General features: G+C 41.8%; 1 protein-coding gene across 1 annotated transcript in view; it reads right to left on the bottom strand.

Moving 5' to 3' along the window:
* RTTN (rotatin) overlaps window positions 1-27,064 on the bottom strand; it is a 1,186,344-nt gene that overhangs the window by 192,600 nt on the left and 966,680 nt on the right. The window contains exon 42 of the mRNA XM_053714873.1: window positions 3,229-3,334. Coding sequence (XP_053570848.1) covers window positions 3,229-3,334 — 106 coding nt within the window. The remainder of the gene's footprint in view (window positions 1-3,228; window positions 3,335-27,064) is intronic.

The following is a 27,064-nucleotide window of genomic DNA, read 5'->3' as shown; positions in this document are numbered from 1 at the left end:
TGGGGATATGGTGTGTGTGTCTTAGAGGGGAACCTCTCCATAATATTATATATGGGTGTGAGGCAAAGGGGACCTCTCTATAACATTACATATATCTGTAATATAAAGTAGTGGGGCTCTGTGGGCTAGGTATAAGAGAGGGAACCCCTTTACTTCTCTTTCCAGTTTGAGAGTAATCAAAAAGACTTTGCATTATGAGTACCAAATATAATCTAGTTACAAGCATGTTTCAAGTGACCTATGGGTCCTTTGCTTAGTTATATTTTATGTGACTTGCAATTTTTTTTATCTCATACATTGGTATTTTATGTGTTTTTGTAGAACGAAGAGTGCCCACTGTAACCGCTTCAGATATATATATATATATATATATATATGGTATTAATGCATGCACTGTGTGTTGTGTGCATATGTGGGTGTATGTGTAGTGTGTGCATACATATGAGTGTGAGGGTATGCATATGAGCGTGGGTGTATGTATGTTGTGCATGTATATGAGTGTGGGTGTATGAGTGGTTTGCGTGCATATGAGTATGTGTGGTGTGAGTGCATATGTGTGTGTTGTGGGTGCATGAGTGTGTGGTGTGTCTGTATGTGTGGTGTGCATGCTTATGAGTGTGGGCATCAGTGGTGTGCATGTATGTTGTCCATGCATATAATTGTGTATATGTGTGGTGTACGGTGTGCATGCATATTGTGTGCATGTGTGTTCTGTGCGTGCATATGAGTATGAGTGTGTGTGGTGTGTGTGCTTATGAGTGTATGTATGTGGGCTGCTTTGCCTTAAAATGCCCGGGCCTATTTTTGGTCCCAGTCCCGCCCTGACTTTGCCCCTCCTGGTAGGATTGTATATCCTATATGTCACTAGCTCATGGACTCTTGCCAATTACATGAAAGAAATATACTTACACATAGACACTCGTCCACTAATAGCAGACAACCAAACCAGTACTGAATCATATCAGCAGAGGAAATGGAGGAGTTTAAAGTCTATCTGTAAAGGGAGGCAGAAGATTAATCCCTGAAACCGAATTTACAGAGAGCCCATGAAAAGATTTGGGCGAAAACATGGTGTCATGAGGCAGAACTCCCATCACTTTCCTCTGACAAGCACTGTACTCTGAGGTGAACCGGGCTTCAATATGCTCTGAAGCACCTTTCACTAAAGTAATTAAGCACATCATGCTTCAAACCACCACCAACAGAGGCAGCATTTAAAACGGAGGTATGTGTGTGTGTGGGGGGGTTTATAGACTTTTGAGGTTTGGGAAACTTTGCCTCCTCCTGGTGAGAATGTGTATCCTATATGTAACAGCTCGTGGACTCTCACCAATTATATGAAAGAAAAATAAAAATAATCCTTCTTGCTAAACACAGGGCGTTTTGGTTTGCTTAAACTAGACTAGGAAGAGACAGATCTTCATAAAGTGTAGGGGGATCCTGCAGCTTGAGTAGAGGAAGATAAGGCTGTTTGATATCTGGAATGCCAAAAGGAAAATAAATGTCATGCAGTTCAGCGCTTGCCATTAGATTTCTTATCTTGGGGCAATAATACCCAGTAAGTGCCTCAGCAAAAAGATCTGAGGGACTAATATTGGATGCTGAGTGGCATGCAGAAAGGAGACCTAAAATGCTATATGTAGTCTGGACAGCATAGTCAAAACTTATTTCTGCATGGTATAAAAACAGAGCTACAGCCCAAACTAACTTTAAACAGATGTTGGTAGAAAAAAAAAAAAAAAAGAGTAGGCATTTTGGCATGAGAGGCATTCCAAAGACTTTTAACAGTTTTATACCTAGTCCTAGAAGGATCAGCAACATATAACTAGAATCAGATGTGATTTTGTATTAAAATTTGAAATTCTTAGAGATGTTAAAATAATTTTACATATCAATAATACACCAAATAAATGGCACAAAATAATGGTGTAATTCAGTATATATTTCTGAATATCACTTAAAGGGATAGTAAAATCCAAATTAAACTTTCATGATTTAAACAACTTTCTATCATCAAATGTACTTTGCTCTCTAGTTATTCTTAGTTGAAAGCTAAACCTAGGTAGGGTCATATGCTAATTTCTAAGCCCTTGAAGACCGCCTCTTATTTAAATGCATTTGACAGTTTTTCATAGCTAGAGGGCGTTAGTTCATGTGTTTCATATCGATTACATTGGGCCCATGCACGTGGAGTTATTTAAGATTCAGCAATAAATGCCTGAAATGCAAGTCTGTCAAAGGTTCTGAGATAACGAGGCAGTCAGCAAAAGCTTAGATACAAGGTAATTACAGATGTAAAAAGTATATTTCTATAAAAGTGTTGGTTATGCAAAACTGGGGAATCTATACTATAATCGCGTTTCTAACGCGTCCGTCACCGTCATAAGCAGTGCACGTAGCTTGCAGCGCAAGACAGCTTCAGGAAGCTCCAGCACTCCAGTTCCGTAACAGCCGAGAGTTGGAGCTCCTGAAGCTTCAGGCATCTGCTGCATATGGAGCCGGAGCACGATCGGTGCTCCGGCTACATATGAGGGCAGATGCCTGATCGTTACAGACAGTGACACTGTGTGTGTCACCATCTGTAATGATCTTCTGCTGGTGTCAGCGGAAGGTGTGGGAGGCTCAGCAGCGGAGGGGTGAGAGAAGGGAGTGAGAGGGCCCTACCCTAAAAAGAGTTTAAAGGAACAGGTAGGGATGGGGTAGCTACACTACAGAAAATGGGTTTGGAGGTGCGGGGGGACCACTAAATGTTGCCAGTAGCTAAGATGGCGGATATAGTAAGAGGGGGGTTAGATAGCTTTTTAAGGGGGGGGGGGGAGGGACAGATGGATAGGGACAGAAATAGAGGGATAGGGGCAGAGAGAGAGAGGGATAGGGGCAGAGGGATAGGGGCAGAGAGATAGATATATATAGGGATAGATTGATACGTATATTTCTTTCATTAAACATTTTGGTCCGTGTACATGGCTTTACCACTAGTGGTAAATATAGGGATTATCTATCTTTTTAAACAATAACATTTTTGGTGTTTACTATCCCTTTAAATATCTAATTTTCTATTAATAAAGGAACATACAACAAGGATCTTTCTATCTTGTGTGATTGAAATGAGCATTTTACTTTTTGTACAGTAATTCAAAATATATCTATGTAAGGACTGGAAATGGAACAGACATTTTTACTTTTTATCATTGCAGTAAATATAAATATGCAAATAAACAACCTCACCATGTAAACTTTGTTTTTGTGCACTTCGGCTAACAGCCAGTAGTAAAGTTAAGGTGTTTGTGCATACTTGTCTGAGAGGGTCTTCAGAAATTTTTTCTTCATAGCTCTGTTGAAATACAAAATATCATTCAAGAAATATACAGTGTGAGAGCTAAAAGTTTAAAAGCAATGTTAGCGCTGTGGAATCTGTTGGCACAAATAACCGATAATAATAATGTGATATTACAAATAAATGTAATATATTTTTATACCACTGAACACTGGAATTCATTGTTAGATCATTTTTATTGTGAAGGTTAATCATGGATATAACAAACATTGCTAAATAATTTTTATCGTGAAAAAAAATAGAGAACTGAAGGTTAGTAATGGATACAACAAACAATAAATACAAGTAAATTCTACAGCTTTGCTCCAACAACAAATGGGGGGAAAAAAATTACATGACATTGAAAAATTAACACTATTTTATATTTTGTATTGTTACAAGTGGATTCATATAAACCAGTTATACTTACTGAAAAATCAATTTCTTCAAACTTTTAGGGCCAGATTACGAGTGGAGCGCTATTTAGCATTTTCGTTAGAGCGCTAATAGTAAACGTTTTGCGCACATCGGGTTGCGCTCGTATTACAAGTTGAAAGTAAAAAGTTATCAAGCTTGCGGTAACCTGACGTGCGCAAACAGCTTACTTCTAGCGCAAATAGAATATTGCGCATGCCATAACATATTCCCCATAGAAGTCAATGGAGCAATAAAATGGAAATAAAAACCTACTTGCGGTAGGTAAATAGATGTAACTGATGGCACTTTTTAAATATATGCCTTGAATAACTGTCCTAAAGAAGCTTCATTATGACAATAAAAAGCGAACATTATAAAGATTTGTGCCCTAGCTAAAAAAAATAATAAAGGTTGATGAACAAATCTATCAAGATTTTATGATACAAGAATCTAGGACCGAAGGGCAATCTGTAATCGTCTCCATAGCAACATCCAGATTATTACTTCAAAGAAGAAACAACTGCATTCTAGGCTGTGAGACTATTGAATATTCCTTTAACATTCCTTTCAATCAGACAGAAAGACCAAACCCGAATGTCTGAATGAATATGCTGTAAGGAGACCATTTGGAGTCTCACCATCATGAAAGAAATTCATTTTATCAGGTAAGCAAACATTTTGTTTTATTTCATCAAATGTTGAGAGTATATGAGGTCATCATATCTGGGATCTTACACCAAACCAGTGACGTCCACAAGACCACCATGTGTGGTGGTGGAGCATATATATATATATATATATATATATATATATATATATATATGGTAAAACTTTTTTTGAAAGTGTGCAATGAAGACCAAGTAGCCAAGAAAGACCAAACCCTAATCTCTGAATGAATATTCTGTAAGGAGACCATTTGGAGTCTCACCATCATGAAATAAATTAATTTTATCAGGTAAGCAAACATTTTGTTTTCTTTCATCAAATGGTGAGAGTATTTGAGGTCATCATATCTGGGATCTTACACCGAACCAGTGACGTCCAAAAGACAACCATGTGTGGTGGTGGAGCATATATATATGGTAAAACAGTTTTTGAAAGTGTGCAATGAAGACCAAGTAGCCATCTTCCATATCTTGTCTATAAAAGGTTCAAGAGCTATTAGAATTAACATTAATGGACTAAACTCTTTTGTAGTTTCAACACTGAATTGTAATGCTCTTACTAAATCAAGGTTGTGAAGAAGATTCATGAGTAGATACTACTTTGGGAAGAAAATAATAGTTTGTTAGAAAAACAGATTGTTCTGATAAATGAATTCTGGAAAGATAAAGCTGAAAGCTCAGAAACTCTTTTGCCCAAAAAAATGGCTAATAGAAAAATAGCCTTCAGAATAAACATTAAAGTTTTAACCATGCATAGGTTCAAATGGAGGGGCTCAAGAAACCAGGAGTAATTGGTCAAATCACTAATTGATTCTGATCAAGCCCTGAAGAAAAAGTCTGGATATCAGGAAAGTTGTTACCTTTCTTATGATAACTAATGTAAAAGTTCAGTACCTTAAAAAAACTAGCTGATAAACCCTTGTCTAGACAGTCCTGCAAACAATCAAGAAGCCTAGGAATTCTAAAGGAATTCAAATGGTAGCCTTTGTTAGCCAACCAGGACAAAATGATTTTTAACACCTTATGAAAGATACACATGGCGACAGGCTTTCTGGCCTGAATGAAGGTCTTGATAACCTTATATAAAAAATAACAAAACAAACATGTGTTCTTACCAGATAAATTCCTTTCTTTCCTAGCAGGGAGGAGTCAATAACTTCATTCCTTAATGTTGAGAAATACAACACCTGGCCACCAGGAGGAGGCAAAGACAATCCAGCCAAAGGCTTAAATAAAACCTTCCAAGATAACAGTTTAATGTCAACAACATGCATGGGCTCAAAAGGAGCCTGCTGTAAAGAAAAAAACAACGCAAAACAAGATTGAGGCTCCAAGGTGGAGCCACAGGTCTAAACACAGGTCTGATCCTAGTCAGAAGAGCCTTAAAGGACTGCACATCCGAAAACTCAGCTATTCTCTGTCCTTTCAGAGAACTGGCCGATAGACCCTTCTCCAAACCATCCTGGAGAAAGGATAAAATTCTGGCAACTTTTACTTTATGCCAAGACAAACCACGTTCCTCACACCAGTGTAGGTAAGTACGCCATACCTTATGGTAGATGCGCCGAGTAACCGGCTTACGAGCTTGAATCTATGATATGCTCAGAGAATCTTCTCCTGGCTAGAACTAAGTGTTAAATCTCCATGCAGTCAGCCTCAGAGAATCTAGATTTTGATGTAGGAAGGGAACTTGATCAGCAGGTCCCTGCGACAAGGTAACCTCCACGGAGGAAAAGGGGACATTCTCACCAGGTCCTTCGCGGTCAGGATGGAGCAATTAGAATCACTGATGCTTACTCATGCTTGATGTGGGCCACCAGACAAGGGAGAAGAGGCAATGGAGGAAAGCGATATAAGAGTCTGAACCTCCATGGAACCTCTAGAGCGCTTATCAACTCTGCTTGAGGATCCCTCAATCTCAACCTGTACCTGGGAAGTTTGGCATTGAGACGAGAGGCCAAGATATCTATCTCCGGCATCCCCCATCTGCTGCAAATCTCTGCAAACACCTCAGGGAGGAGTGACCATTCCCCCGGGTGAAAGGATCGTCTGACGAGGAAGTCTGCTTCCCAGTTGCCACACCCGGAATGTGGATCGCTGACAGCATACAATTGTGGGCTTCTTCCCATTCTAAGATTTAGGACACCTCCCTCATCGCTAAGGAACACCTTGTTCCTCCTTGATGGTTGAAGTAGGCGACCATAGTTATATTATCTGATTGGAATCTGATAAACTGGGATAGCCTGCAGTTCCAAAATATTGATTGAAAGAGTGGACTCCTCCTGAGTCCACAAACCTTGTGCCTTCCTGGCACCCCAGACTGCTTCCCAGCCCGAAAGGCTGGCGTCCGTAGTCACAAACTCCAAAGACGGTCTCAAGAAGCACGTGCCTCGAGACAGGTGATCTTGACAAAGCCACCAAGAGATCGAATCTCTCGACAGGCTGTCCAATTTGATCTGTTGCGACAGGACCGAGTGATCGCCGTTCCATTGTCTCAGCATGCATAGTTGTAAACGTCTGAGACGGAATCTGGCTAAATAAATAATGTCCATACAAGACACCATGAGTCAAATCACATCCATGCATTGGGCCACCGAAGATCTTGAGGCGGCCTGGAGGGCACTGCACGCTGATGTCAGCTTGCAACGTCTCTGATCTGTTAGAAAGTTCCTTATGGATACCGAGTCTATAACCGTGCCCAGAAAATTCACCCTGGTATTAGGGGTAAGAAAACTCTTTTCCAAGTTTATCTTCCATCCATGAGACCGAAGAAGACTCAAATGCAGAGTAATCTTTTGCCAGACCAAAAGATGGTGCCTGTACCATGATATCGTCCAGGTACGGAGCTCCTGCAATTCCTTGGGATCTGGCTACAACCATAAGAGCACCCAGAACTTTTGTAAATATCCTTGGTGCAGTAGCTAAGCCAAATGGAAGTGCTATGAAATGGAAGTGCTGATCCAGAAAAGCAAATCGTAGGAACTGGAAATGATCATTGTGGATCGGAACATGCAGGTATGCATCCTTCAGATCGATTGTAGTCATAAATTGTCCTTCCTGAACCAGGGTAGACAGTGTGGAGAGAAGGAATCTGCCCCTGGGCAGATGAGATTTGAATCCTATCCTGTACTCTTGAGATACAACCTCCAGTAGCCAAGGGTCCTGAACATCATGGAACCAGGCGTCTGAGAAAAACAACAGTCTGCCCCCTACTCGATCCGATCCCGGATTGGGGCGGCCCCTTCATGCAGATTTGTTATCTGCAGGCTTCTTAGATTGCTTTGACTTATTCCATGACTGAGCAGGTTTCCAGGTACTCTTGGGTTGTTCAGACTTGGAGGATGATTGGGTTCCCTGGGACTTACCCAAACGAAAGGAACGGAAATTTGAAGACTGCCGTCCCTTGGGTCTGTTCTTTCTATCCTGCGGAAGGAAAGCACCTTTCCTTTCGGTAACAGAAGAAATGATAGAGTCCAGGCCTGGACCAAATAAAACCTTCCCCTTGAAGGGTGAGGAAAGGAATCTGGAAACTATATCCGAAGACCAATATTTCAACCAGAGAGCCCTGCGAGCTAGGACGGCAAACCCTGAAGCCTTTGCGTTCAGGCGTATAATCTGCATATTTGCATCACAGATAAAGGAGTTAGCTATGCTTAAGGCCTTAATCCTCTCCACCTCAATAAGTTCTGACAGAGCATCACACCAGTAGGTGGCGGCCCCAGCAACTGTGGCAACCGCAGCCGCCACTTGAAATAAAAATCTTGTATGTTGGAACATTCTTCTTAGGTAACTTTCCAACTTCTTGTCCATAGGTTCCCTAAAGGAAGCACTATCTTCCAGAGGGATAGTGGTACACTTGGCTAGTGTCGAAATGGCACCATCCACCTAAGGGATGGAACCCAACAATTCCAGCTGAGAATCAGGAACCGGGAATAACTTCTTAGAAGTTGCGAAGGGGGAAAAAGGGAGTTCCAACTCTTTCCCATTCACTACTGATAAGATTTGCCATGCGAACTGGGACAGGAAACGTTTGCGGAAGCTTTTAGTCCTCATAACTGTAACTAAGGATTCTTAGGTCCCTCCGGCAGTTTCTCTTCTGGAACCTCCAACGTAGACAGCACCTCCTTTAGTAAAAAACACAGATGCTCAATCTTAAATCGGAAGTAGAGGGTTTTGTAAATGAAGTCTCCGACTCTTAGAGCTCACCCTCTGACGCTACAGAGGTTAACTCATCCTCGGACAATTGAGACATACTGGCTAAATCCGATTGGAAATACATTAGCTGAATCTAATTCAGTAGAACTATGTTTACCTTTCTCTTTCATTTACTAGAGATAGGTAAGGCACTCAGGGCCGCAGACACAGCAGATTGTAACTGTGTGGTAAAGGAAGCAGGGAAAAGGCCCCCTCCAGCCAGAGTAATAGGTGTGCTGCGGGGAACTGCATGTGAAACTGTTCGAGGGGATAGGGCAGGCATCTCTCGGACTACAGAATCCTGAGAGGTTGATGGCTCAGCGGGACTAATTATGCTAGGGGGAGTTAGCAGATTTAGCTCCTTCTTAGACTTTAGAATGGTACCCAGGCAATTGGAAAAAAATTGAACAGGTGGACAAACCACCGCCTCCTCACAGTATAAACAGGCATTATTATTTAGAATAGAAGGTGCTGAACCTTCTAACGTATTATCAGAGTCCTCCATTGCTGGATATGCAATCCCGCAATAAGAAAAGTATTTAAACATCAACTTTTTTTCTGGGACTTTTATTAATAAAAAGAGGAACCTTTATAACCCCAACGGCTGGGGCACTCACCACCTCCTAGACACAGACAGTTATAGAATGCTCTTTGTAGGATTGCCAGAGTTCCTGCAGCAGGACTGCAAGGAAAAGGAATGAGCCGCACCCATATTATGTGGTGCCCAAGAAGGGACCTCCCAAGCTATGAGAAAAGTGTGCAAAGCTATTAGAAGATGTGCAACCCACAAAACGAAAGAGATACCCGTCTAGTTCCAATGCCAAAAGTATGCAGTCTTTTTGAGCCCAAACCTTCACAATGTATTCCATAGAGAACAAAGCAGTACATATATCCCCAAACTGTTCCAAATTACTCTCTGATTAACTGAAACATTAACCCTTGATCCTATTGAGGTTATGAGTAGTCACACTGTGGCCCTAATAAAAAGAGTCTGCTAAATAGTGAAATAAAGCGGGCTTACCCACTGGGATCTATGCTGTGGAACAGATGCAGCCTCTCAAGTGTGACAGCCTTGCCGCGGTGCTCTGACAGGGACCTGAGTGTAAAAAAGGCAAGCAGTATAACTCGTTAATACTGATTGCCCATGAGCTGTTAGATAGACAGTATGGATCGCTTCGCAGAAAAACTTTCACTGCATCTCCAGACTCTAACATTCATCAATACTTTCACTGAGAGGTTTATATGATTACTAAAACTCCAGTCCTTTCTTGAAGGGAACATACCCATTTAAGGACTATTCAAATCTTCTGACACTTCTCTGCCATCCTCCTCTAGTGATGAAAGGCAAATAATGACTGGGGTGATGGGGGAAGTGGGAGAGATATTTAAGCATTTGGCTGGTGTGTCTTTTTCTCCTCCTGGTGGTCAGGTGTTTTATTTTCCAACAGTAAGGAATGAAGTCGTGGACTCTCCCTGCCTTATGGAAAGAAATGATGCTTACCAGATAATTTACAAACAAGGCTATAAATACCTCTCCCACTTTCCCTACCCTCCAGTAGTTCAGCCCAGGATAAGGAAAAATGAAGAGAGATACAACGGGTTAAGAGGTGCAAACGACTACCACCACTACAAATTATACAATAGAGCTGCCAAGAAGGGAATTAAGTTTAAGGTAAGCATAATTTTAGTTTTCCTTCAATTGGCAGTGAGAGTCCACAACAACATTAATCAACTGTGGAAAACCAATACCCAAAACTCTAGAGTTCACAAACATTTGGGAGGGAAAAATAAAGGAAGCAGTCCTAAGAACCAGGCACCACTGCTTGTAGAACCGTTCTCCCAAAAGATGCTTCAGTGGAAAAAAAAAAAAAAAAACGTATAAAATCTCGTCAAAGTATGTAAAAAAGACCAGGTTGCAGCCTTACAGATTTGCTCAACTGATGCCTCATTCTTGAAGGCTCAATTAGTAGACACTGCATGAGTAGAATGGGCCGTGATTCTCAAAGGAGGTTCCTGGCCCACTTTAGGTCATACTGATCAAACTTCTCAGCCAAAAAGAAATAGTAAAAGTTGAGGCTTTTTGCCCCTTGCGGTTACCACTATACATAACGAACAAGGAATAACTATTTCAATCCTCTGACCATATCCAAATTGTGCAACAGTATCTCCTTAGAGGAAGACGGGTTGGGACTAGGAGAAGGAACCACAATCTCCTTATTGATGTTACGAATATTTACCACCTTAGGTAAGAAGCCTGGTTGAGACCTCAAAAAAGCCTTATCCTAATGAATCACCAGATATGGAGGATCACACATCAAATCTGAAAGCTCTGACACACTGTGCGCAGAGGAAACAGCCAATAAAAATACCACCTTCCAAGTGAGCAAACTGATATCAACAGAATGCAGAGGCTCAAACTGAGCTCTCTGATGAACCTTAAAGGGACACTGAACCCACATTTTTTCTTTCATGATTCAGATAGAGCATGCAATTTTAAGCAACTTTCTAATTTACTCCTAATATTAATTTTTCTTCGTTTTCTTGATATCTTTATTTGAAAAAGAAGGCATCTAAGCCCTTTTTTTATTCAGAACTCTGGACAGCACTTTTTCATTGGTGGATTAATTTATCCACCAATCAGCAAGGACAACCCAGGTTATTCACCAAAAATGGGCCGGCATCTAAACTTACATTCTTGCATTTCAAATAAAGATACCAAGAGAATGAAGCAAATTTGATGATAGGAGTAAATTAGAAAGTTGCTTAAAATTTCACGCTCTATCTGAATCTGGAAAGAAAAAAATTGGGCTCAGTGTTCCTTTAAGAACTAAATTTAAACTCTACAGGGGAGCAACAGGTTTGAAAACAGGTTTTATGTGAGCAAAAGCCTAAACAAACTCTTAAACACCTGGCAAACGTCTTGTGAAACAGAATCGAAAGGGCAGATATGAAACCCGTGATAGAACTGGCAGACAGGCTTTTCTCCTGACCGTCCTGGAGAAACTGAAGGATATGCAGAGTCTTCACTCTCCACCAAGAAAAACCTCGCCGGTTACACCAGTTATGTTCTCCAGACCTTGTAGTAGATGCATCTGATGACCAGTTTGTAAGCCTGAATAATAGTATCAATCACATTCTCAGAGAAGCCTATCTGAGCCAAAAGCAACTGTTCAATCTACAGGCAGTCGGCCTCAGAGTATCTAGATTTTGGTAAAGGAACGGTCCATGAGTCAACAGATCCTGATAAAGAGGTAACCACCAAGGAGGATAAGACGATAATCTCACAAGATCTGCATACCAGGTCCTGCGTGGCCACGGTGCAGTATAGTTGGAAATCTGTCCTGTTTGATCTGGGCAACAACCCGGGGCAGAAGAACATTCAGAGGAAACAGATAAACCAGATTGAAGTACCATGGTATGGCTAGAGCATCCACCAATTCTGTTTGAGGATACCTGAACTTGGATCTGTACCGGGAAGCCATCAGATCTATGTCAGAAACACCCCATTTGCAAAATATCTCCAAAAAAAAACCTCTTGATTCAGAGTGGAGAGTCTGCCTGTTCAGAAAATTTGCTTTCCAATTCTCCACACCTGGAATGTAGGTAGCTGAGACTTGACATTGATGTCCCTCTGCAGGATTTTTTACACCTCATGCATCGCCATTGCAAATATGCCCAGAGAACTGTGCCCCCTTGAGGGCTGATGTAGTCGTGATATTGTCTGACTAAAATTGGATATACCGGGAAGAACCCAATTTAGGCCACACTAGAAGTGCGTTGTATATTGCCCTCAACTTGAGACTGTTGATCGGGAATGATACCTCCTCTGGACGCCAGGTTCCCTGAGCTCTCAGAGAACCCCATAACACCCCCCACCCCCAGCATCACGTCTGTGGTGATTATCATACACACAAAATCGAAAGTCCAGCACTCCTGCAAGAGGTGCACGCTGAGTGGTACTGTACTCACCCCAGTTAAATATAGAGCAATGTCCAGACAGCAGCACCAATGTAGCTTCAAAACTTAAATTATGCTTACCTGATCATTTTCTTTTCTTCTGACGGGAAGAGTTTACAGCTGCATTCATTACTTTTGGGAATTCAGAACTTGGCCACCAGGAGGAGACAGAGACATCCCAGTCAAAGGCTTAAATAAATACCTCCCCCACTTCCTTCATCCCCCAGTAATTCTGCCAAGAGAACAAGGAACAGTAGGGGAAATATCATGGTGAAAAAGGTGCCAGAAGAATAAAAACTAAAATACGGCCGCCCCATAGGTAAAATGCGGACGGGGAGCTGTGGACTCTGCCCGTCAGAAGTAAAGAAAATTATCAGGTAAGCATAATTTAAGTTTTTCTTCTTAAATGGGAAGAATCCACAGCTGAATTCATTACTTTTGGGAAAAACATTAAATGGACACTGAGCCCAATTTTTTTCTTTCGTGATTCAGATAGAGCATGCAATTTTAAGCAACTTTCTAATTTACTCCTATTATCAATTTTTCTTCATTCTCTTGCTATCTTTATTTGAAAAAGAAGGCATCTAAGCTTTTTTCTTGATTCAGAACTCTGGACAGCACTTTTTTATTGGTGGATAAATTTATCCACCAATCAGCAAGAACAACCCAGGTTGTTCACCAAAAATGGGCAGGCATATATACTTACATTCTTGCATTTCAAATAAAGATACCAAGAAAATAAAGAAAATGTGATAATAGGAGTAAATTAGAAAGTTGCTTAAAATGTCATGCTCTATCTGAATCACAAAAGACAAAATTTGGGTTCAGTGTCCCTTTAACCAAGCTATAGAGGACACTGAATGCAAACACAGGCAGGGTACAGAAGACGGCCCCTTTGAAGGGCACCACAGCCTGAAATCACCCAACACCCAATAAAAAAAACTGTAACACTTAGAAACAGGGGGTTAAAAAAATTAAAGACCAAGTAACTGCCCTTCAGTTAAACAACCTACAAGGCCGTGAGACCACTCAGAATCCCTAGAATCCATTGAGCAAAAAAAAAAAAAAAACCCTGAGGAGCTAAATCCCGTGGGCTCTCTGAACACACGGAACTAACCCCCGACCAGAAGGAAGAGAACCTTCACCTACCCCCGAGGGGAAAAAACAAACAAAAAAACGAGGACCATAAGATATCTAATGGACCACAACTAAGATAAGAAAACCTCAAAACGACTAAAGCGAACCCAAGGTTGCTAAAGACAACCACCCAAGGAAATTAACTCCCTAGAAGGTCAAGGACCAGAAATCAACTCCACAAGTATGAAAAGGTGATCACGAGAAGAACCAAGATCTAACCTCAGATCCCCGACACAACACCATACGACATATGGTGCTCCAAGGAAGCCGTATGCTCCCCACAGTACCATAGTCTAGCGGATATAACCGCTAAAACTAGGCAAACATAGGTAGCATACAAAACTGAAATTCTGAGCCTGCAGACAAGGATCAGAAAAAACTATATATCCTATCAGAGAAAAAAGGCTATCTAGAGAAAACACACAGCCACCTCTGAATAAGAACTCGCGAGCTCCAGCCTCAAGGCAGCAAAGCTGACCCTAAGCCAATGTGGGAGACCATCCCACAGAGAAAGTCGTCCTAGAAAAAATCAAGAGCTTAGAAGAACATCCAACACCAGTGAAACCAGTGGAGAAATGAAACACTGTGAACCCCCCACCGAAGGCAGGGACCAGGATAGAAACCTGACACAGCAGAGTTCAAACTCCAAGCCTTCAGCTACTAGGCAGGGTAGATATCCCCAAGGCCACATAGACTTGTAGCAACTGAAAGTACATGGTCAAGACACAACAGAGCAGTCAGATCCCCAACCCCCACTCCGAGGTAACGGATCCAGTCCAAAAGGATTGGTTATGTCCAAATACAAAGAATACAAAATTATCTGAACCACACCTCAGAGGAAAAAGGAGGGGTCGAAAAGGAACAAACCCATGGGAGAACAACTCTGACCATTACTTATCTTGCTTGCTACCACAAAGTCAAGGCAGAATACTACGTGCTCGGGTTCCAGAACCCCTACACAGCTCCCTTCCAAAGAAGGACCACTCCCAACCAAGGGAGATAGGGCACTAAACTACAGCATTCCAGTACCAGAATCCAGCCCCAAGACCGCTTGCACGCAAGGAAGAGCAGAGCCCCTTGTAAAACGAGAAAAGAAGGACCCCTGGGGCTTCATGGATACTGTATTCTGAAAACCTCCCCGAAGGAGGACAAGCGCAAAGGAACCGATTCCCCAGCCATAGGCATTGAGAAGAGATGAGAGAAACGGTAAAACCAATTGATTAAAGACTAATTCAGCCATACTGCCAGCTCAACAACCACGAGCCAACATCAAGGTGCAATAGCTGCACCTGACAACAACTGTAAGATCCCGCCTGAGAGGCAGCAAAACTAACCCTTAGGCAGTGATCAAATCTTCCCAGAGGGGACATGCGGATGTTAAAAAAACGGAAGGTTTGAAATTGAACCGCCCAGGATGGATCCTGACTCCGAATCTCAGACAAGAGACATGGCCCTAAGCCAGACCACCAGATCTGAGACCAGTTGATGCTCTAACCCCCTGAGGAACCCTCAAGTTACCTCACATGGAGGCATGCACCCTAGGCAGTGCATCCCATATCCCAATGACCCTGGACATTGGACTCTTGAAATAGATTTAGACCTAAGAGCCTAGAGAGACATCTTAACAGGCCTAAGAAGAGGGCAACCAACACCCGGAGGCTAGCAACCCCAGAGAGCCAGGTCTCTTAGAGAGTCAAAGGGGAACACCCCCCTCTAAGACCACAGGTTTGCAAGGGACAGGCTCCAAACAAGCCCTTAGAATAAGAAGACAATAATATCTCCAAAGACCCTTACAGGATCAGTCTCCCGGAAAATTCTGTACTGCACAGAAAAAATGGCGGGAGCCTCACAACTCCTGGCAGACAAGTTGACCAGGGGAAATGACGGAGAGGGGACTAACCCCAACCCCTGCGCTCCCAATAGGAGAGCGTACAACCTAATAAAAAAAGGAGGTAATAAGGACTTCGAGACACAGATGACCCAACCACCCAAGAAGGAAAACTAGGCCACAAAAAAAAAAAAATCCAGAAGATACCAAGAGTGAAAACGAAAATTGCCATCCATCTGGTACCCCCGATGCCCAAAGGTCATCCAAACTTCCAAACCCAATGGGAATGAATAAACTTTGCTTCCAAGGCCAAAGGATCTCTCATGATCAGCCTCAGCAGGCTCCGAGTCCGGAACCCCCTCAACAGTAGGAACGGGAGGCGGACCGATGCAGTCCCTCCGATAACTAGAAAGGGAGGCAGCAAGAAAAACGAACATTTATCAAAGTGATCAACCCAGCACCCAACAGGATAACCAGCACACCGGCACCACGTGGGTGACATGAACAGTAATGAACAGTTGCTAGCACTCGACCAGGACCCGCCTGGTACGAGAACTCTCCAAAAAAGGTCCAAGAAAATCAAAGCCTCCGAAGGGATCGATAAACTATAAACATATCTATGTCATTATATAGTACTGCGCAACTTCTGAGGAAGTGCCCACGCGACCACAAAATCGCAAGTATCAGTTCCAGAGAAGAAATGTTCCCAAAAACAGAAAATTATAACAGACATGAGTTTTGTAAAAAACCAAATGAAACACATTCTATCCGGATCAAAAAATAAAATGAAGGCAGCACCCGTGGGTGAACGCCCAAGGAGAATGGGCATGCTAACAGGACCAGCCGATCAGGGGCCTGATTCTCCTAAGCTCAGAACTGGAACAGATACTTAAAGAAAAGAAAACGGGGACGTCAAGGAGATTGTCTTCATCCCAATACGTCTAACCCAGTTTGCCATCCGGCACAGAAGACCGGGGATCCCTCGGCCCAGTAGGACCATAATCCTCCAGAGCCGCCAAAACATGCCTTAGTAGTCCACGAAGATATGCCAGTCTATAACGGAAGGCAAAATGTTCCCCCGCCGGATCGATGGACGACCCCGGCCCCGAGGGAGGAGCCGCTGAAGCCTCAGAGGCCATCTCTTCCCCAGAAGGTTGAACAGACTAAGGCTCGACGGACCCTGGCTAACAGAAAACGGACAGTATCTTAAAAATACTTCTCTTGGGAGATATAAATGTGCCAGTGCCATAGATATGGCCATGCGGAACCGTGCCGTAACCTCTGGAGGAATAAAGCCGCCTTCCAGAAAAGGAGAAATGGCCATAGGGACACCTGCTTGCGTAGCAAAAGAAGGATCTGGGGGGCGCACCTCACTGGACATGGTATCCTTAGGGGCGGATGGCTCAACACACTCTACGCTCCCTGAATCGGGGGAAGAGAGTACTCTAGCACGGAAATCGGAACATAACTGATGGGAATGGATAACCTGGGCCATTTCATACTCCTCACAAGATGTATACTCTGAGTCGGAGATGTCCATCTCTAAAAAAATCAGAATCCTCCATAACTTGGAGATTGCAAATATGGACAAAAGCTGAACGGCACCTTACACCCCCAATGGCTGGGGCACTCACCACCTCCTGTGAAACAGACAACTAATGAACAGACTCTCTCCGTCGTCACTCGGTCAGAGTATGGAAATGGAATAACAACATGACCACACTGGTCACGCGATGCACCGTGTAACCCAGCAAAAAAGGGGCGCCAGTCCCAAAAGGGCCGCGCAGTCTGATAAGGCAGATATGTTCCGAATAGCCATGAGCCCAAGCATTACTACACATTAGCAGAAAGAATCATATAACAAACATGATTAAAGTCCCCCCTGTTCAATAACCCCCCACAGGCCATATTAACCCTTCATTCCATAAGATAAAGGAGTTCCACTAGGACCCCGACTTCTTTCGTTAACATTACATTCACATATCGAAGTAAAATTAAATTGATCTTACCGGAATCTACACCGTGGAACAGGAACATGGCCCTTTAAGTGTGACAGATAGTAGCATTGCTTCTGACATGGACTTGAGTGAATAAAGGCAGGCAGCGAAACTCGTCAACGCCGATTGCCAAGGAGCTGTTAACATGAGTAGGGATGGTTTTGCAAAGACGACACTCCCTGCATCTCCGGACTCTAACTTTCATCCATGCTCTCACTGAGAGGCTGACGAGATTACTCAAAACTCCAGTCCCATTTTGAGGAGTACTACCCTCCATAAAAAAACAACTAACTTCAATCTCCTGACACTTCTCTGCCAACCTACTGTGACGAAAGGCAAAGAATAACTGGGGGATGAGGGAAGTGGGGGAGGTATTTAAGCCTTTGGCTGTGGTGTCTTTGCCTCCTCCTGGTGGCCAGGATCTGAATTCCCAAAAGTAATGAATGCAGCTGTGGACTCTTCCCGTTTAAAAAGAAAAATGGCTTTATTTCATTAGACCAAAGACATTAAATCCACATCACATACAAACAGCACACCTTTTATACCCAATATGGGTGGGGCTAGCTAATGGACTCAGGTAAAATTAAAATATGCAGAAAACATAACAACGATCATGAGCCACATACCATGGAGGATAACACACAGTCAGCTGTAGTTGTGAATATTTTACAACATGATCTCTTCGCATCCAAACTCTCTGTACTCAACAAGGGAATTTCTTTTTGTCCACAAACAAAATGTAATTTCTTTGAATTGCAAAAAGATCTTGCCTCTTTCTTTTGCATATTAAAATTAAAAGCTTTCTTTTCACAGAAGGTCTATTGTGATAAAAGTATAAAAGATGTGGAGGATGTCAGCTATTATTACAGAATTTGGGGTTAAGAAATACGAGATCTTTCACACCCAGTTTATCTAATAATAGTATTGATACCTATATACGCCTTGTACAATTTGTTGGAAACTAAAATCAATACTGGTAACAAACAGGGGTGTACTGTGACTAACTTCACTGTATAAGAGAAAAAAAGCTTTAACAGATCTTAGAAATAACAGAGGTATTGTATGCAAACCTGCGGAAAAGGGCGGAATGTGCAAGAAATTCTGACACAACTTAATGATTCTGAGATTTATAAACCTCTTGATAGATATACAACATTTGAGGTTAAGAAAGAGTTAATGAAGTGTATTGATGTGGCTTTTAGGGAGGGTGTTATCACAGATAACAGTTAAAATCCTAGTTCCAGATTGTTATGCCATATACGTATTTTACACCCTTCCTAAAATCCACAAGGATAAAAATAACCCCCTGGGCGCCCTATAGTGGCTAGTAGTGATTCAATTTTGAGTAATGTTTCTGTCTATTTGGATAGACTTTTAAGACCATTACACAGTTAGAGTCATACTTGAAAGATACTGGGTCATTCCTAACAAAAATTGAAGGATTAGATTTACAAAGCGACAAATTTGTGTTATTTTTTTTTTAGATTTGACTAACCTCTATTACACACACGAGTGGTATAGCAGCGATTAGAAATGCTATGTACCACAGTAAAATGTTCACAGATATCCAGAGGGAATTTATTTTACAAACTGTTACAACTAATTTTACACTGCAATTATTTTCTCTTTCAGGACAGATTTTATCTATGAAGAGAGGTATATATACACACAGAATGAAATATGTTGGTTCTGCTATATAGATGATGTGTTTGGCATATGGGGGGGGGGGCGAAATTGACTCCCTGCATGTCTTTGTGGGTGATCTGAATTTAAGCACTAGACACATCAAATTTAAGCTGACATACAGCGAGGAGAGAATTGATTGCTTTGATACAACGGTCATTAAGAGAGATAGAGGGTTAGAAATAGATCTCCATAGGAAGGAAAATGATAGAAACAATCTTTTGAAATTTGACAACAATCTTTTGAAATCACAACTTACGTTTCAAGTTATAGATCACATTACAAGACCTAGGAGAGGCGGGAATAGAGTGAAATTACTCAAAGCCAGAAACATTTTGGATATATAAATTCTGTCTGTTTCCAATGGGGATGAATAAGGAAATAGAATCGAATTTCTGAGAAATAAATTTTTGAAGAATGTATCTATTTATCAATGTTATATATGTGGACATTATCTGATACATTTATAAAGACTGATTTGACACTGTATTTTGATCATGTATATATTTTTCAAGTGTATATAGTAATGTTTTGTATATTTAGATAGGACAGGATTTAACATAAGAGGAACTCTGTATGCATACAGAGGAACATGGAGAAGGAAGGGTTAATTTTACCTTAGCTAGACGGACCCAGATTGGGTAAACAAGGTGTGCTGTTTGTATGTGATGTGGATTTAATGTCTTTGGTCTAATGAAATTAAGCCATTTTGAAGCTACATTGGTGCTGTTGTCTGGACATTGCATTATGGTGATTATTACCCAGGAGGGGCAACGAAAACTCATTCCTAGGAGAACTGGAGCTGGCAATTGCCACCAGGCAAGATACCCTTTCAGCTGAGCGTCCAAATGGATGACATCAGACAGAGCTGAATAATCTCCATTTCACTGTCTGAGCATATACAACTGTAGTGGTCTCAGATGAAAACGAGCAAACAGTATAGCATCCGATGCCGCCACCATGAGACCTACCACCTCCATGCATTATGCTAAAGAAAGATGGACCTTGGCCTGAAGCAGACGACATGCTCCCTGATGTTTCTCCCTGCACTGGTCTGTAAGGTAAATGTGCATACTGACAGAGTCTATGATCGTTCCCAGAAAGTTTACTCTCGTAGCTGGGACAAGAGAGCTCTTTTCTAGGTTGACCTTCCAACCATGCGCCTAAAGACACAAGTGTAACCTCTGCATGTGATCCTGAGCCACTGGAAAAAATGGAGCCTGTACCAGAATGTTTTCCAGGTACGGGGCCCTTGCAGACGAACCCAAGGATCCTGGACGGAGTGAGACCATTCATTCTGAAAGGAAAAAAGCCTTCGCCCTACACAACCTGCTCTCAGGTCGGAGGAGGATCCGTCATGCCGACTTGTCTTGAGCAGTTTTTTTTAAGTTGCCTGGTATTATTCCACCATTGAGTGGGTTTCCAGGTTGCCCAAAGGGACTCCGTCTTAGGCGTTTCCACGCCCCTTTGATTCCTGTTCGGACGAAAAGAACGAAAATGCTCCCCCGAATGTTTCTTAGGCTTAGATTTCTTACAAAGAGAGAAGCGCTCTACCAGGAACGAACAACAGCTCAGTGGCTTGTTCTATGGCGATTTACCACCCGGAAGCAGCCTCTTTTAGACCAGTGTGCTTTTCACAGAAGAAAACTTTCCTGAAGTATATCAGTCTGATCCTGCCAAGTAAGGTCAGTCCAGCCCCGAAATACCAGGCAATTCTCCTCTGAACAAGGAACATGACAACCCCAGACGATCGTTTCGGCCTCCTATGGGCCTCGTCAGTGAGGTGCAGCCACATTCCTCTAAGCACACTGGGCAAGGAGTCCACGTCTGGTTTCCCCCATCACCCATAGGGAGACTTCCCCAGGGTCATAATAATTTGCATACAAAGAGAGAAGCGCTCTACCAGGAACGAACAACAGCTCAGTGGCTTGTTCTATGGCGATTTACCACCCGGAAGCAGCCTCTTTTAGACCAGTGTGCTTTTCACAGAAGAAAACTTTCCTGAAGTATATCAGTCTGATCCTGCCAAGTAAGGTCAGTCCAGCCCCGAAATACCAGGCAATTCTCCTCTGAACAAGGAACATGACAACCCCAGACGATCGTTTCGGCCTCCTATGGGCCTCGTCAGTGAGGTGCAGCCACATTCCTCTAAGCACACTGGGCAAGGAGTCCACGTCTGGTTTCCCCCATCACCCATAGGGAGACTTCCCCAGGGTCATAATAATTTGCATACAAAGAGAGAAGCGCTCTACCAGGAACGAACAACAGCTCAGTGGCTTGTTCTATGGCGATTTACCACCCGGAAGCAGCCTCTTTTAGACCAGTGTGCTTTTCACAGAAGAAAACTTTCCTGAAGTATATCAGTCTGATCCTGCCAAGTAAGGTCAGTCCAGCCCCGAAATACCAGGCAATTCTCCTCTGAACAAGGAACATGACAACCCCAGACGATCGTTTCGGCCTCCTATGGGCCTCGTCAGTGAGGTGCAGCCACATTCCTCTAAGCACACTGGGCAAGGAGTCCACGTCTGGTTTCCCCCATCACCCATAGGGAGACTTCCCCAGGGTCATAATAATTTGCATACAAAGAGAGAAGCGCTCTACCAGGAACGAACAACAGCTCAGTGGCTTGTTCTATGGCGATTTACCACCCGGAAGCAGCCTCTTTTAGACCAGTGTGCTTTTCACAGAAGAAAACTTTCCTGAAGTATATCAGTCTGATCCTGCCAAGTAAGGTCAGTCCAGCCCCGAAATACCAGGCAATTCTCCTCTGAACAAGGAACATGACAACCCCAGACGATCGTTTCGGCCTCCTATGGGCCTCGTCAGTGAGGTGCAGCCACATTCCTCTAAGCACACTGGGCAAGGAGTCCACGTCTGGTTTCCCCCATCACCCATAGGGAGACTTCCCCAGGGTCATAATAATTTGCATACAAAGAGAGAAGCGCTCTACCAGGAACGAACAACAGCTCAGTGGCTTGTTCTATGGCGATTAGATTTCTTATCCTATGGTAAGAAAGTTACCTTGCTTTTTTCTCTTAACAGATATATCTAAAGAAGGTTTTGTACCATTTTTTTATGATTGTGCTATTTTATTTTCTGCATCAGCTTTAGCCTTTCTGATTAACTGATGCATATACACACGCTGTAAAGTAAGAATACATTTAAATATAGAAATGTAATTTTTTTTTATCAATCAACAAAATGCAAAGCTAGTGAGCAAAAGAAAAGTCTAAATCAAATCAATATTTGGCCTCCCTTTGCCTTCAAAAACTGTTTTAATTCTTATAGGTATACTTGCAAACTTACATATAACTGCAGGTAATAGACACTTTTATAAAGAAGAATATGTACAGATATTGATCTAAAAATCCAGTATAAAACCTTTTAAAAACTTACTTAGAAGCTCAGAGTTTAGCACTGTTGACGATGTTAGGCTGGGACACCCAGTAAGAGGGGCAGGGAAAGCAGGAAGTGCAGACACTACCCCCCTCCCCTGCATATGAAAAAAACAGATTACACAAACATAAATCTTTAGACTTTCTGGATACTTCTGATACTTTGGGGCTTGGTTTAGGAGTCTGAAAATCAGCACAATGTTATTAAAAAAAGGGAAAACTTTATTGTTCCAAAAACACTTCCAGATGGGCTATATAAATTGATCATTTACAAAACATTTATGCAAAGCTAAATCTAGTGTACAATGTCCTTTTAAGGAACTTAGCAGGTAGGTTGTTCCAAACCTCTTGGAGAACTAACCACAGTTCTCCTGTGGAACTAGGCAGCCTCAGTTGCTTCTGTCTGTTCATATAATCCCATACATACTTTATGATGTTAAGATCAAGGCTCTGTGGGGGCCATACCATCAGAGCCTTGTTGCTTCAAAATAAATTTGGGGCAAATATGATGCCTTCCTGATGGTATTGCATGATGGATAAGTATCTGCCTGTACTTCTCAGCATTGAGGAGACCATTCATTTTGACCAAATCCCCAACTCTATTTACAGAGATACAGCCTTGAACTTGTAAGAACTTCTAACATGCTTTAATGTTCCCTGCAAAAACTCATTTTTGTACTGCTCTCCAGCCATTTGGCAAACAAACTGCCTTCTGTGACAGCCAAAAATTTAATATTTTGGTTCATCAGCCCAGAGCACCTGCTGACATTTTTCTACAACACAGCCCCTGTGTTTTTGCGCATAGTTGAGTAGATTGGCCTTGTTTCCAGTTTGGAGGTATGGCTTTTTGGCTGTAAGTCTTCTATGAAGACCACGTCTGACCAAACGTCTCAGGACAGTAAATGGGTGTACCAGGGTCCCACTGGTTTCTGCCAATTGTGAGTTGATGGTGCCTCAAGACTTCTGATTGTGATGGGAAGTTAGCATAATGTGCCTTGCATCTGTTGCACTGTTTCCTTGGATGACCACTGTGTCTACAGTCCTCAAAAGTGCCTGTTTATTTGTGCTTATTGGGAAGGGCTTGGACAGCACATATGGAAATCCCAATCTCCCTTGTCTGCATAGGAGAGGCCATGCTGATGTAGTATAACTACATTGTGTCTTGTTGCTGTGCTCAGTCTTGCCAAGGTGTATAATTTTTAAAATTAAACAGTCTCCAGCAACCTCAACTTGATAGAGTTTGGCTTTCTTATACAGTTTTATTCCTCCTACACAGTTGTTTCTGTTTCAGTTAATCACTGTGTTTCAAGCTTATCACATCGTCAGAACTAAGAATACTATAGTATTCAGACAAAAAAAGAACATGTAACAGACCCAGACAAAAAACCCTGAGTCAAGAACACGCAGCCATCATTAGGATGACACAGAAGATACTTGCTGAGACGTAAAAAGCGGCAAGCAAGACAACAGATTGCAAAAGGAAAACTCCCAGACAGAGGACACACTCCCAGGATAACCCTATCAGTTAAAACCAAAATTATTTGATGTACTTTGGGAAGAAGTGCAATATGTAACCTTTCGCTTGCGCTAAGCAGGGCAATGTAAAGCATTAAGGCCACAGACACCGCCATCTGAACTGCGCAGTAACGTCTGTAGAGAACAAAATATATAAAAAATAAGCCCCCCTCCAGTTGGAGGACCTGCAATGCTACAGGAAAACTGCATGTGCATAGAGATAATGTAGGGTACGCACATCACTGGACGACAACTCCTCAAGGCGGATGGCTCCATGGTATCAAATATGTTTGATTTTATCACATTATCAAGGCATATGGAACATAATTGAGAGGGGGAACTAGGGCCTCCTCACCATATAAACAGGAATTACTCTGTAGGAATAGAGGTAGTGCCCTCTAAAGTAACAGAATTCTCCATCGCTAGTGCAATAACTGGAGAACTAGAGAAATAAAACATCTTATTTTATTCAAAAAACGGCACCCTTATACCCCTAATGCCTGGGGCACTCACCACCCCCTATGACCCAGACAGTACAGAGATTTAGGACTCCTCTCTGATAGTCCGGAAAGAGGGAATGAATCACATAGTGCACAATGCAGGACTGTCCCTGCTATGAGAGAAAGCGCGCTAAGCTTGTAAGCTGCATGGCTCTCAAAGTGAAAGTGGAACCTGTATATTCCATAACAGCCTATGAGCCTAACATCTCACACATAACGCAGTATAAAATCAAATACACATATAAGATTATTATTCCCCCCCATGTTCAATAATCCCCCTAAGGAGATATTAACCCTTGATTCTATCAAAATAAAAGGCATCACACTGTGACCCTGTCTTCTGTGTTAACATTATGTAATAAAAAATGAAACAATCTTGTCAGAATCTACGCCGTGGAACAGGAACACGGCCCTACAAGTGTGACAAGTAGTAGCTGTGCTCTTGACATGGACTTGAGAGAAGAAAGCAATCTGCGAAACTCGTCAACGCCGATTGCTAAAGGAGATGTTAATATGAGTCGGGATGGTGTCGCAAAGGGAAGATCCCCCTGCATCTCCGGACTCTAACATTCACCCAGGCCCTCAAGTTGAGAAGCTTAAAGGGCTACTTAAACTCCTGTCCCATAGCAAAGGGTAGAACCCCTCATAAGAGACTTCAGATATTCCGACCCCTCCTGTGATGAAAGGCAAAGAATGACTTGGGATGAGGGAAGTGGGAGGAGTATTTAAGTATTTGGCTGGGGTATCTTTGCCTCCTCCTGGTGGCCAGGTTCTTATTTCCCAAAAGTAATTAATGCAGCTGTGAACTATTTCCAATTAGGAAGAAAATAGCTGTGCCCTACAAAATGCCCTTTAATGGCCTCCCAAAAGGCCATTTTAAGGGCCCTTGGTTGTTTATTATAGAGTATGGTTTTTTATTTTGGGGTGTTTTTTTAAGGGTATTAGAATAGGATTAATCCTTATTTTGTTTGATAATTTCATTTGTTTTTCCTTGTAATGATAGTTTTTTTTTTATTTATGTTAGGTTTTAGTGTAAGGCAGGTTACATTTTTTTCACAGGTAAGTTTGTATTTATTTTAACTAGGTATTTAGTAAATAGTTGATAAACTATTTACTAAATATAGCTGCAAGCAGCAATAGAGGTGGCGAAGCACATTGCCTTTGCAAGCTGCTAAGTCACAATATATAGCTATAAAGCAAATTTCACAGCTTTAACATAAGCGGTTGCAAAGAAAACACATTTGTGAAGAAATCGTTTAACATGAACAACTATGACTCTAGGTCACAATATAAGGTTACACAGCAAGTTTTACAGTTCTAACATAAGCGTTTGCAGAGAAAATAGACTTTCAATATTTTTGCGTAAACCAAGATAGCTGCCCAGTCATAAGATATGCAGCCTTCACATTACGCACAATAGTGCTCACCATAGATGTCAATAAACATGGCAAAAATAAAGCATTTTTGTAAGACGGGTTTTGTTTTATTATTAATTTAAAAATATTATTAAGCGTTTTTGAACAATTCAAAATGGCTGCCAATCCACATGACTTAACTTCTCTTGAACAAATCTGAATGTTAGTCATAAGATAACTCAATAAACAAAATTTCAAGCCTGTCCCATAAGCGGTTTCAGAGAAGAAGATTTTTGTAGTTTTTAAAAACAGCGCATATGAAACAAAATGGCTGCCAAGCAATGCAATGTATGGCTTTCAAATTGCACATACTAATGCTCACTATAGACCTCTACAATTTGCAGAAGTTTCATGAAAATTTGCAAATGTTTTATTTCAAGAAGGCGACTACGCAGTGCAAATTTTGACTGCAATATTGTCTTTAAGGGTAATGGCTATGTGTAATCATGTGTCTGCTGCACTGTAATATAAGATGAGGAAAAAGGAAGCTGAGTCCTGGAGTCAAATTTAGTAAGAGTTTATTGTGGAGCAGCTCCTATCTCTGTAATATAGTTAAATAGTGCAAATATAATGCATAAAGTGCAAATGTACGCAATTAAACAACGATAAAAAGGCAAATGGCTCATAGCAGCCCTGTTGATTATGAACAATTTGCAGTTTTAACTATCTTGGTAGATGACCTTGCAAAGAGTACATGTGCAAAATTGCGCTCCATTGAACTTAGCGGTTTCAGAGAAGAAGATGTTTAAAGATTTTCGCAAAATTCAAAATGGCAGCTAGATCATGTGACTAAATCACTTCTCTTGAACAAATTTTATTCTAGGTCACTACAGCAGTACACACAGCAAGTTTCACAACTGTAACATAAGCGGTTCTGGAGAAGAAGATTTTCAAGCGTTTGTTGAAATTTGTCGCAAAAAGCAATATGGCTGCTTGATCAGATGACATATGAGATTTATGTTGCATATGATTATGCATAGCATATATCTCTAGCATTGTGCCAAGTTTCATGAGTTTTTGAGCTATGCTGTTTTTATAAGCATTT

Source organism: Bombina bombina, chromosome 5, assembly GCF_027579735.1.
Source record: "Bombina bombina isolate aBomBom1 chromosome 5, aBomBom1.pri, whole genome shotgun sequence".
NCBI classification, from domain to species: Eukaryota; Metazoa; Chordata; class Amphibia; order Anura; family Bombinatoridae; genus Bombina; species Bombina bombina.
The sequence above is the reverse complement of the archived record's forward strand: the minus strand, read 5'-3'. Positions and strand labels throughout refer to the sequence as shown.